General features: G+C 44.2%; 1 protein-coding gene across 2 annotated transcripts in view; it reads right to left on the bottom strand.

The window, feature by feature from the left end:
• SEPTIN11 (septin 11) overlaps positions 1-13,820 on the bottom strand; it is a 91,298-nt gene that overhangs the window by 30,279 nt on the left and 47,199 nt on the right. For both annotated transcript variants that reach the window (XM_066632248.1, XM_066632249.1), the window contains exons 4-5: positions 6,063-6,249; positions 1,312-1,473 (exon numbers count right to left, since the gene is read on the bottom strand). In XM_066632248.1, the coding sequence (XP_066488345.1) occupies positions 1,312-1,473; positions 6,063-6,249 (349 nt within the window). The remainder of the gene's footprint in view (positions 1-1,311; positions 1,474-6,062; positions 6,250-13,820) is intronic.

Raw genomic sequence — 13,820 nt, 5'->3', positions numbered from 1 at the left:
ATAAATTATAGTAGCTTTAGAAGTGTAGCAGGTAGGTGATATAGGTGGTATAGTGTCAGCAAATCCTATCCAACTTTCTAGCACCAATGCAGCTGCAATGCAGCCCTGAGGCAAAGGAACAAAAGTTCTCTTATCTTGAGGAGATCTTATCTCTTATCTTTACTCAGCGCGTGGTCGGTCTGTGGAACTCCTTGCCACAGGATGTGGTGCTGGCGTCTAGCCTAGACGCCTTTAAAAGGGGATTGGACGAGTTTCTGGAGGAAAAATCCATTATGGGGTACAAGCCATGATGTGTATGCGCAACCTCCTGATTTTAGGAATGGGTTAAGTCAGAATGCCAGATGTAGGGGAGAGCACCAGGACGAGGTCTCTTCTTATCTGGTGTGCTCCCTGGGGCATTTGGTGGGCCGCTGTGAGATACAGGAAGCTGGACTAGATGGGCCTATGGCCTGATCCAGTGGGGCTGTTCTTATGTTCTTATGTTCTTAGGAGGCATCTGTGACTTCCTCCCCACCACAGGATGCAGTGCACACACCCCCTGGCATGGCTGCACCAGCACTGTAAAATTGGATAGGCTTAGTCCCCTTGCCACCAGCTTTTTGAGAGCTGTTACATGGGGCAGTGAGGTCTGATGAGAGCAGCTGTTTTTCTAGTTGCTCCTGTTCATGTACGGGAAAACCATACTAAGAGAAATCTACCCCCATGCAAGGATATGGAGTTTATCCATTGTCTGGTGAAGGCTATTTGATGATTAACTCCAGGTACTCACTGCTGTTAAAAGCAGCTGTGGCGTGGACCACACAGACATATCCCTGCCTACCTGGGACAACACTTCATGCAACTGATGAAGAGGACGTTAGTTGACAAAAATGTTACAGCACATTGTCCTCATTTTGAATGTGTCACAAGACTCTCTTGCTTTTGCTACAATAAAAACATTTGTCTTTTCAGGTGCCACAGGGCTCTGGTTTTGTCCCCAAGGCGAACAACCAAGGACACTATTGGTGTCTGAAACAGGATTTTCAAAAATGGGGTTTATCGAACAAGGAGAATCTGTATCAATCGTTACTGGGAACAAGAATCTTAGCACTGAATGCTGATACAGGACAGAATTATGTATCCTGTAGCTCAAGAGGAGGATGGAAAAAATGGAAGGAGACTAGGTGTCACCTGTAAGGTCAGCTTGGGGTCATTCTTATTGCATGAGACTGAAATGCAGGTGAATTAGACACAGAAAGCCCAAAGAGAAAGGTATGGTGCAGCCTCTCTTGCAGGAGAGCAGAGGGAGGAGGGGAAGAGATAAAGACTTACGCTCATTGTAGCATTGATCTCAGCCACGGTCTCTTCATCTGTGGGGAACTGATAGATCTGGACCCCATTGCTGACCAGCTCACTCATGATCTTGCTCTTGAACTTGTGCAGTTCATTTTTTGCAATTGTGTCAGCTTTGGCTATTATAGGGATAATGTTCACCTGCAAGGCAAAGAAAAAGCACCATCATCACACTGTACTCCAGGAGCTGAACAGCGGGGGAAGGAAGAAGAGCAACCAGGAGGTGGCCGGGAGTTTGGACAGAGTTCTTTAGGGAACAGTGGAGTAGAAACGTTTCCCACCCACCCTCTCACTGGAAGTCCCTCCTAGATTCCTTATCATCTCAGGGATCAGTTTCTCATGCTTCTGGTTTGGTGGGTGTTTGGCTAGGACACAAGTGGGATCGTACTTAACACTTATATAGCACATCACACGTATTAGTTTGTTGCAGTCCCTACAATGACCCTGTAAGGCCAGGATTCTTTTACTCTCCCCTCCTCCACTGCAGATGTGAAGGCTGAGAATATGTGGCCTACCTAAGGTCACACACTAAGGTCGTGAACAGAGGCAAAATTAAAACCGGAAGATTCCTGATTTATAGCTCAGACTTGAGTGCAACCCATTCTCAGGGATCCACCCTGGAAACAGCTAGTATTTCTTCTCCTGGGTCAACCCCACCCCTGAGTAAACCAAATTGTAACAAAATTGCAAAAGTGGTGTGGTGACTGAAGAAAAAGAGAAATCAGACTAGAGGATATGAGTAAAAAAAGAGATAAACACATCATTATTCCTCAATGCAAGATGGAGAACACGTGATAGTATGTTTGCACCATCTTGAGGAAGCAGCTTACCAAACACATTGGCTGGTTTTCTCCACACCACTGTTCACGTCCCAGAAGAAAACTGACCCATCTCAAAAAAGACATAGTGGAAATGGAAAAGGTGCAAAAGAGAGCGACTAAGATGATTACGGGGCTGGGGCACCTTCCTTATGAGGAAAGGCTACGGCGTTTGGGCCTCTTCAGCCTAGAAAAGAGACGCCTGAGGGGGGACTTGATTGAGACATACAAAATTATGCAGGGGATGGACAGAGTGGATAGGGAGATGCTCTTTGCACTCTCACATAACACCAGAACCAGGGGACATCCACTAAAATTGATTGTTGGGAGGGTTAGAACAGACAAGAGAAAATATTTCTTTACTCAGCATGTGGTTGGTCTGTGGAACTCCTTGCCACAGGATGTGGTGACGGCGACTGGCCTGGACACCTTTAAAAGGGGATTGGACAAGTTTCTGGAGGAAAAATCCATTATGGGTTACAAGCCATGATGTGTATGCGCAACCTCCTGATTTTAGAAATGGGCTATGTTAGAAGGCCAGATGCAAGGGAGGGCACCAGGATGAGGTCTCTTGTTATCTGGTGTGCTCCCTGGGGCATTTGGTGGGCCGCTGTGAGATATAGGAAGCTGGACTAGATGGGCCTATGGCCTGATCCAGTGGGGCTGTTCTTATGTTATGACCCACAGGGTGAGACACGGCACAGACAAAACAGCTCACCACAGAGCAATAGTCACCATGCAATAGCAGGATGGCCTAATGGGGCAAATCAGAGTTGCCCTCCTTCCTTTCACACTGATGCAATAGGCACCACTCACCAACAGCAGCCCTTCCCCCCTTTTTCCAGCACTGTCCCAATTGGTGTTTTGTAGTTGCCAAGTGCCTCATCCAGAGGGTGCTATGCAACAGGAGTGGCTGTCAGGTTCTCATACAGGCTGCAGCATATAAAGTGCAGCTTGGCTCTTGGGATGTGCTGAGATCTTCACTGATGCAGTCATAGAACCTGAAATGAACTCCTGGTCTGGCCAGGAGTAACTTGTGAGCCAAGTAGGTGGGGATGAATGGATAGGCATCAATGGCTACTAGCCACGACAGCTATAAAATGCCTCCAGTATCAGGAGCAGCCTCTCTCTGAAAACCAGGAACTGAGAAGCAACTTGCAGGTTTCTCAAAAGTCATCAGGTTGGCCACTGGAGGGAACAGGATGCTGGAGAAGACAGGCTGTTGGTTCATTCCAGCAGGGCTTTTCTTAAGTTTACAGGAGATGCTCCAAACAGGAGGCCAGTGTGCAAGAACCAACATGCTACAATCTACAGGTGATCCTGTACATGCTGCCAAAGATGAAGAGGGAGGAAGATTGTTCCCTTGAGCCTTATGGTCAACCCCCTTCAACCCCCTGCATCTGGGCTCACCATCATCCCCTCTCCCACAATAATTGCTTCCAATAAGGAATAACTGTTTTAAATATTCTGTTCCTGCTGAGGATGGTTTTTGTGGCCATCTAAAAGTCATTTTGGTGTGGAAAAGCAAAAAGGGGATATCAATATTTTAAGCCATTTCTGCTCAACGTTGCATATATGCAACAGGGACCAAATGTATACAGCTGTGGGTCCGGCAGAAATAGGTGTTAAACTGGATGCACAATTACTCTAATGATGTGTATAAAACCACAGAAATAAAAACAAAAATCCATCCTCAAAATCTTTTTAAAAGATTTCAAAAAATAGGGGCAGCTAGATTAAAGTGAGACAGCTCTCCAGACCAGGGTTTGACACAGAGCCACTGGCATTCTGAAAACTGTAATTCCTCCCAGAAATGTTTTCTTTCAATCGGGTTTGTGCAGGAGAACTTTCCAGGGGAAAACTCATATGAGTCGCTCCTGTGTGTCTCCATTCTGTTGGTTGTAACGGCATGCAAAATCATTTGTGTGTGCGCCTTACCTTTCTTTACATTAAGGCTGCTACTACTGGTGGCTGCAGCATATACATGCTACGTACTTTACAGGCCAATTCCGATCTCTGCGCTGCCAGATCCAGAACCCCATGTTGGGCCTCCTGGCCCAACACGGGGTCTCTTAACTCTGCACCGACAAAATCATCAGTGCAGACTTGAGTAGCTCCACTGTGGGGTCTGTGCCCTTACCCAGGGGAAGGAGATGAATGTCCCCTTACCCCAAGGAGATGCCCAGTGTGCTTGAAATACAGCAGTTGCTATTTTGTTGCCACTGTTCCTCTGGGCGCTGGGCAGCTCAGGGTTGGGCTGTTAGTGCACAACTGTTGTCTGTTAACTTCACACTGGCAAAGTATCTACCTATGTACAATTTATGCCATGTGAATAATGAGTTTTGTTCACAGTGAGCTGAAACTGCAGTAAATGACAAGCTGATCAGATACACCTGAACCCTGAATTGCAAACCCTTCCAGGGTCATTTTGTCATTTCCTACATTTTTTTTTTTAATTAGTAAAGCTGGCAGCAAAATAGGTAAGATCCATCCACTGGCATTTCAGACCAAGGCAGGTATCCATAAATAGAATTCAAACTCATACAGAGGCAAATGATGGTTTCCTCTCTTGTATCTACAGAGACCATCAACAGGAAACACTGCATTGCACAGACTATAGCAAAGGAAATTAAGAGTCATCGTGAAACTGAACTCCAAGAGCATTAACATTTTCATAGATGACAATGTACTTTTCACTCCCCCGGGTGCCAATTCTCTGCAGAAGTCAATGTTTTTAATCTAGGAGATGGAAGAAAGAAGTTTCAGCTACATCTAGGAAATCCATTTGAAGTCTGCCAAAAAACTCACTATGGCTGCAATCCTAAACATAGTTTCCTGAAAGTAAGCCCCACTGAACACAATGGGACCTACTTTTGAGTAGGCATGCCTAGGCTTGTGCTGTCAGTGACCTTTGGTAAACTGCTTGTCTTTCAGATGAATTTCCCATATATCAACTGAAAATCAGCACCATGGTGTTAAGCGAGAAATGGGCAGGATCAAGTCTGCAGCCCTGGGTATACTCGCTTGGGAGAAAGTCCAGTTGGACTTACAAACACAAGGTCACGCAGTATGCCTGTAAAATACCATAGTGTGCACCACAAAAGTGAGTTATAATCTTATCTAAGGAAATTGTCCAGGTTTGCCATTTGCTTTAGAAGTTTAGAATTTGAAGGGAGAGGGGAAAGAGAGAGACAGAACCAAAGAAACCACAGGTTTAGGACAGCTAGAGACAAATCCCCTCCAGAAAAATAGAAAAAACAGCTAGTGAAGATGAAATTATCATTGACCCAAAAGTGAAGAGATTTTCAACTATAGAGAGTGCTTGAAATTCCTCTTGTATCATATAAACTCTCTCTTCCTGAGGATGTTGCTAATCACTATTTGGAAGACAAGCAAAAACGCAAGCCAAAATTGCAGACCTCGTTTTAAGCAAGCCTATGCGCAGATTCACCATTTCATACTATTCTGTATGAGTTTAATGCTCCGTTTAAACTCACCTCCACAGTCCCAAAAGCTCAACACTTCTCTACAAACAAACAAACAAAATGCAGCATAGTAGTGGATGCCGTGGGGTAGCATGGGGGCTACTTCTGCATGATGCAGGGTCCAGTGTCATGTGGAATTCATTGTAGAACTTGCTCCCAATTGGGGTTAGATTTAGTTATAAATAGCAAGGACGAGAGCCATGATATGTGGAAAAACCACCGTGCAGGAGGGGGAGCTTTAGTAGTTTGTCTCTGCCATGATCTTGGTCCCGAGGCCCCAAAGCTCCTTGAAATTCATGAACAACAAGACATTTGGTGTCATTTCATTCCACTGCTTCCCAGAATAAAAATCTAGCCTCTTCACATAATTCTGTACTAGCAAATTAAAGTCCGAAGCCCCACCCCACTGAGGCGAACAGTGGCATACCTTACTGTCAAGCTTCTTCATCGTGACCAGATCAAGAGATTTCAGCGAGTGCCCAGTAGGTGCAATGAAATATAAACAGGCGTGGATTCTGGTGTCGTGGTAATTAAACAGGGAGCGCTTGATCTTCAGCTCTTCCTGCAGGTAGGCTTCAAACTGGGCATCGATGTATTCCACAATAGGTTTGTAGCTGAAACAGAAGAAACCCATTTCAGATCCCTGTTGGGATTTCCATATTTTTGCAAGGTATGCTTTGAGGTCATAAGCCAGATTCACCTCCTGGGCAAGGCCTACTAATGAGGCACGGGGAAGAGGAAGGAGTACAGCTCAATGACAATACCCACTTTGTAGGTACAGCAGTAGCATAGCTATGGGGGGTGCAGCACGGTAAGTACTGCAGGTCCCACAACACGCCGTGCAAGAAGCCCCTCTCATTCACCATCAGTGCCATTTTGGGCAGCGACAGCAACTGTTTTGCCACTGCTGCCCAAAACAGCTCCAATGACAAGTTGTTGTGGCACCTGCAATCATGCCATCCTCCCATGCCATCCCCCCCAGCACAGACACTACTGAGATGCAGACTTGTTAACGTCTCTCATTTTCTCCCCCTCATACAAGTAATGATCATGTATATCTCCTCTAGCTTACAATCAGAACGTTCCAAAGAGCTTAAAATGTTCAGTTATGCTCCAAAAAGCATGAGGAATTGGAAATTAAGGCAGTCGCCTCAATCTCCTCGCCTTATAAGCAGTAAAGACTTTGTATAGCTTTGTATATTATGCTTGATTTATTCAAAGCATTTAGATCTCACCTTTCCCCGCTAATAAGAGGCGTCCAAGGAAACTTAGCAATCATGACAATTAAAATACAAGGTCAGTAGGGCAAAGAAATGAACCAGCAAAGCTTTACAAATTGGGCAGCAAACACATGGTCTTAGTCTTTCAGCTCATCACAGGGCTGGGAAGGACAAAAGCAGAGGACACATCTTGTTCTTTTATTTATTTATTTATTTATATTAACACACACACACACAAACATACAAACATCTTGTTCTCATGGACTCTTCAAGCATCTCCATTTTTCTGAAGGTGCTCTTGTACCTTTTATAAACAACTAACCGGCAGGCAGAAAAACAGCATTCAACCAGTCAGACTTTGATCAGCCATAAAATCTGAATCCTCCAGGCAGTATTCTTGAAATGCTCTTTACACTCTCACATAACACCAGAACCAGGGGACATCCACTCAAATTGAGTGTTGGGAGAGTTAGAACAGACAAAAGAAAATATTTCTTTACCCAGCGCGTGGTTGGTCTGTGGAACTCTTTGCCACAGGATGTGGTGATGGCGACTGGCCTGGACGCCTTTAAAAGGGGATTGGACAAGTTTCTGGAGGAAAAATCCATTACGGGGTACAAGCCATGATGTGTATGCGCAACCTCCTGATTTTAGAAATGGGTTATATCAGAATGCCAGATGTAGGGGAGGGCACTAGGATGCAGGTCTCTTGTTATCTGGTGTGCTCCCTGGGGCATTTGGTGGGCCGCTGTGAGATACAGGAAGCTGGACTAGATGGGCCTATGGCCTGATCCAGTGGTGCTGTTCTTATGTTCTTAAACTACAATTCCCAGGAGGCCTTGTAGGTCTCTTGTTATCTGGTGTGCTCCCTGGGGCATTTGGTGGGCCACTGTGAGATACAGGAAGCTGGACTAGATGGGCCTATGGCCTGATCCAGTGGGGCTGTTCTTATGTTCTTAACTACAATTCCCAGGAAGCCTTGCAGGTCTCTTGTTACCTGGTGTGCTCCCTGGGGCATTTGGTGGGCCGCTGTGAGATACAGGAAGCTGGACTAGATGGGCCTATGGCCTGATCCAGTGGTGCTGTTCTTATGTTCTTAAACTACAATTCCCAGGAGGCCTTGCAGGTCTCTTGTTATCTGGTGTGCTCCCTGGGGCATTTGGTGGGCCACTGTGAGATACAGGAAGCTGGACTAGATGGGCCTATGGCCTGATCCAGTGGTGCTGTTCTTATGTTCTTAAACTACAATTCCCAGGAAGCCTTGCAGGTCTCTTGTTACCTGGTGTGCTCCCTGGGGCATTTGGTGGGCCGCTGTGAGATACAGGAAGCTGGACTAGATGGGCCTATGGCCTGATCCAGTGGTGCTGTTCTTATGTTCTTATGAAATCTGGCACACAGTCACTTATTCACAACCTTTACCATCTCTTTGGAGATATACAATCTCCACAAAGAATGTGACCTACCTTGCAATACAGGTCAGCATCACAAAAGACACTATATCACCCAGCTCCCAAAACACACATTGGTCCGTTAGGTTACCATATATAAGCACCCCATGGCATTTATAAAGTGCTCAGGGGCAGTGCCACATCTAAGGGGTTGCAGGGGGTAGCAGTTGCACCAGGCATCAAGCTTTGGTAGACAACAAGCTGAGCTTGACACTAGCAACCAAAATTGAGAAATCTTGGTATATATAAATAATACCATCATGTTATATATCATTGGAAAGGTAATTTAATGCAGAGTGCAATGCAACAAACTGCACTGGAATATCTGTATTACATCAAAGGTTATGGCCAATTAACCAGAAAATGAAAACACAATTGCCTTATGGAACAAAAAGTAGATTTGCTCAACTCCAAACTGACCTATGAGACTGATTGTTCTGAGTGCCAGTGAGATGCTGTTATGATACAGCATGGAACCAGTAACTTTTTATCTATTTATTTAATTAAATTTGATTTTGTCGTTTTGGGGGCGGGGGGCTACAAAATCTTATTTGACCCCAGGTAGCAGATGGATACCTTAGCTATGCCACTGACTGGGGGGGGGGAGCAGAGCAAGTGGGTGGTGAGCTGCTGAGGGAAGGAGGTGGGCTCCTCCCAGTTTTCACTTTTGAAAAAGCCCAGGTGTGATGTCACTTCCGGTTGTGACATCACTTCCGGGGCAACATTTTGAGCTTGGCACAGGGCTACACAATCATTAGCTATGCCACTGCTCAGGGGAGGCGGTGGCATTAAAATAAATAATCTCCACAATAGCTGTACTGGATGAAAGTTTAACCTGTTGTCAGATTCTTTTACTGACAGAGCTCTTGTGTCTATCAACAACTAAGTGCCAAACAATATTTCCAAGAAAAATTACTGCAATTCCATGCCACACTCATGCAGAAACCCGAGAAATTGCAAAGGGGATTACTTTCAAGTAAGTATGCAGCAATCCTCAGTCCACCTCTCTGGGAGTAAGTGCCTTTGAAACTTACTTTGGAGTGAACATGTTGTGACCCTCCCTTCTGAACCATTGTTTCCTTGTGATACAATCAGAAGAGGCCCAACTGCCTCTAAATGGGGGGGGGAACAACTACCACCACCCCCCAGAACTCACTCCAGAGGGTTCTCAGGGATGAGTTTATTTCCCTCCCTCCTTCTTGGTCTGAAGGAAGGATCAAAAGCAGAAACATTTTTTAAAAAGCATGCTTTCCCATTGGAGTTTCACTTTTAAAACAGCTGTATCTCTCCAAAGCTCTACAGAATTAATTGATATCTTATGCATGTTTACCAAGAAGTGAATCCTACTGAGTTCAAAGGCTCACTCTCACGTTGCAATTCTATGCACACTTATCTGAGAGCAAGCTCCATGCAAACACTCCAGGACTTTCTTCTGAATAAACATGCCTGCACAATTAAATCTACTGCTTCTTCTCTGCTTTCGGCAATCTTTCCACCTCCTGCAGGCTCCACCATGGATGGGTATCCTGAGTTACGAGGATGAGGAGGAAGCTGGAAACAAGTTTAAGAGAAAAGCCTGAAGGAGTTGGGCATGTTTGGAGAAGATGGTTAAGAGGCAACGTGGTAACTATCTACAAATATCAGAGGGGCTGTCCTGTGGAAGATGGAGCAAATCTAAGCTCAGTTGCTTTGAAGACCAGGACCAGAACAAATGGGTTTGAATAACAAGGGAGACTTCAGTTAAACATTAGGAAAAAATTCCTGATAGTAAGAATGGATCAGCAGTGAAACAGTTTACCATGGACAGGACCATGGGGAGACGGTGAAATTTCAGAAAGTTGGAACAAATAGTGCTGACGCTATGAATAAAATAATTTTAAACTGCAACATCTGCCTTTATTGTTCCACCTTGAACACAACAACTTCAAAGGCTAATAATTCAAAAAGGCACTTGGCAGGTTTGCTCGAAAGCAACAAAATAGCATACCTCAAACAAATGTGAATTTTTGAAAATAATTTCAGGGATCTAAATCCCAAAGGAATTAAATTTTCTTTGGGAAAAGCAATTGAAAATATTAGGGAAGGCCTCCAAGATTCAGGTAAGACTTTAAATTGCTTTATCTCCCACACTTCCCAATGGATTTACACCAAGCTTAGAGAGGCGATAGAGACTTGAGACCTGGTTACGCCATGCTGAACGTCAAGAGGATTGCATGAGGGATGCAGATTTTGACTGATAGGCAGTTCAGGGCTTATAGTGGTGTGCTATGGTTGGTTTACCTCACCTTAATCAGACAGGCAGGCCTGTATTTGTAGAATTACAAGATCAGTCCTGTATCATCTCCTCTCACCAAGTACAAGAGTCTATTTCACATTGTTCAAACTAAAACAAAAAGAATAAAATGCTTATGGATGAGATGGGCAGATGACAAGTAGGCTTATCCCAAATTCTGTGCCTCGTCTTCCCACCTACCACTGCCTAGTAGCCATCGTATGCAACTGTGGCAAACACTGGACAAAATGACGGGAAAGCAGCCAAGTCCTTCAAATGTTATATGTCACACAGCTGGTGCCTTGTATCCTATGAAGGACAGATATTTCCATACAGGAAAAATAAATATGACCCCTCTATATCAGATCTATAGCTGCCACTCTTGCCCCACATACAGTGAAGGGGCAGGAAGGGGGCTCTAAATTACAGGCCACCATTTCATAACCCACCGCTAAATAATCTCTGTTTAAGAGATCACTTTGGGGCAGGGAGCATGTCTGCAAGCTGACTGGGTTCTAAACTCTGTGCTTTCAGAGGAATTTTGGTCATAGATTACTTTTCAACTGAGGATGACCTCTCTTTGCCAAAATCAGTCCATAATGAGATAGGAGAAGCACTGATTGAATGTCTGTACATCAGGACATGCACCCTGGAAGCTAAATTAAAAAAAAACACAACTGCTAATACTTCCTACAGCTGTTTCCAGTGTTGCGTTTGTGGGTCTTAACGAGGGGAAGGGATTAGACAGGGACACGAATGACCTATCATGAATCTTAAAAAGAGAGCCGGATGAGTGACAAAAACACTTGGAACATTTGCTGCAAGAGCCACAAATGATGTTGACACAGTGTGACAGGACCCAGCTGGAACACCAACTTCATTCTGAAACAGGCTTCGTTCCTGATTTTGAGGTTAAAGTAGCAATTTTCAACCACTGTGCCGTGGCACACTGGTGTGCCGCAAGTGGTCCACAGGTGTGCCACAGGAATTTGGGGGGGAAGGTCATTTATTGATAGGGCCAATGGGAGATGTGAGCCCCCACTGGCAGCATGGTGTGCCTTTTCAGTTGTCAGAAATCTGGTGGTGTGCCTTGACCATTTTAGTGCCCTGTCAGTGTGCCGTGAGATGAAAAAGGTTGAAAATCACTGGGCTAAAGCCTCATATACAAAAAGGTTTCGGGATCAAAGTGAAAACTCAGCAGTTAACACTTCTCAGGACTGTATAAATAACCTATCTCAGGTGTTGACTCCGCATCCAGATGTCCTTCAAGTCTGAGTCAGCTGCCTCATCACTTCCCACACCAGGCTGGAAGGCCAGGCCTATTATTGAACTTTACCAACTTTCTATTTACTCAGTGGTTCTTCTAGGGACAACTTTAGATCAGCCTTCTGCTATATACACTCCCTGAACAATTCCTAGCTGGGGATATTCTGCCAGTAACATGGCCATCAAGCCAGAATATCCCCAAAGTCAACCTATGCTAGTCAACAACATGGGCACGAGATTAACTTCTCAGACATTGGCCACTGTTTCCTTCTACCTGACTGTGGAACTCGCTGCACCCTCAACCATCTAGGCCAGTGTTTCTCAAACTGTGGGTTGGAACCCACTAGGTGGGTCGCAAGCCAATTTCAGGTGGGTTCCCATTCATTTCAGTACATCATTTTTAATATATTGGACTGGATGCTACCATGATATATGACTGCATTTGGGGAAATGTTACAGATCTATAATTTCAGCAGGCTGTTGAGTATATGCTTTTAGCAATGATAGTCAATGGGACTTACTCCTGGGTAAGTGTGGGTAGGATTGCAGGCTAGGATTGTTAAAAAATTTTCCTGCTTGATGATGTCACTTCCGGTCATGACATCACTTCCAGTGGGTCCTGACAGATTCTCATTCTAAAAAGTGGGTCCCTTTGCTAAAAATCTGAGAATCACTGAACTAGGCACAATAAGCCTCATTGATCCAGGTGCTGAGTGTCTGTTCATCTAGCCCTGATAATTAACAATTTCACCATGAGTTACTATGGCACACAGGAGAAAACCTCCATCATTCTAAAAGCTCCTGCTTTATGTATATAGGCTCTTTTATTAACCCAAGCAAAAGAAGGGCTTTCATGTTAGCGAGATTGAACATATTTTCATCTGCAATACACCAAGGGAGATTTTCTAAGATCCCTCGTTCAAATAGATCATGCCTGTTTTGATCACTTGAACCAGGTACTTTGGATCATATTCTTCTTCAGTGTACTGCCCATCATAATCTCAGGTCCCACCTACTTGGCCCTTTTCTCTCTTCTCTTGTTGATCCTTTCCCAATCCTTCTTAGTGATTATTCCCCTTCCATCACCATTTTGGTGGCGGAATTTCTGGCAGCAGTTTCTATGGCAAAGGCCAGAAGTTAATAGCTGATAAAGTTGTATCTCTTTGCCTTGTTATATTTATTATCATCGTTGGACTTTCTATATGCCAATAAAGGTTTACCAAAGTATAGGTATATAGGCTCTTTGATCAGCAGGTTAGGTGAATTATTTTGTGAGAATACTGTAAACACGCAAAAAGAGTAGGAAAAGAGATAATGGCTGGACTTTAGCTGCAAGATGGTATGCAGCATGCAAGTTTATGAGCCTTAAACTAAAATTTAAGTCTTGCCACTTAAACTAAAGTTCTCAGGGGGCCAAATTCTAGATTCTATATAAGGTAGTTGTGCAGAAGATCCAAACCAACAGAACACCAAGTGTGAGGGAGATGATGCAGAACTCTGGATAATACTGAGCTTATGGTCTTTGGCATCTTGATTAAATTAGTTGTTTTTAATTTGTGCCAGACATATGCAAATAAAAACAGAAATGTTTCCTCCGATCTTACAGAAGTTTCTGTTCATCTGAAGAATAACTGAAATGCCCAGGCTTGGGTTGTCTGCTTCTAAATCTTTTTCCTACCATACTCTTGTAGTCACTAAAATATCCCAAACCAAACTTAATGAAAACCAACAATGTTTCAGTATCAGTGGGTCAAAAGACAGACATCCTTGGAATCCTTCCCTACAAGTCAGGCATTCCAAAAATTCCTGCCTAAAGTCTTATTTCCTATTTAGGAAAATGTAGATGAAGTCATTAAAATAGTTTTGCTGTCGGCTAAAGCCCTGTCAGCAAGTATAAAACTTCAGGTAGTCTGCTCCTTAAACTACCAAACCAGTGTAAGATAAACGTATAATCCCCAGGGTTCCGAGAGTGGGGGGAG

The sequence above is a fragment of the Tiliqua scincoides genome, chromosome 6, assembly GCF_035046505.1.
Source record: "Tiliqua scincoides isolate rTilSci1 chromosome 6, rTilSci1.hap2, whole genome shotgun sequence".
NCBI lineage: Eukaryota > Metazoa > Chordata > Lepidosauria > Squamata > Scincidae > Tiliqua > Tiliqua scincoides.
Note: the sequence above shows the minus strand (reverse complement) of the source record. Positions and strands in the feature narration are given on the sequence as shown.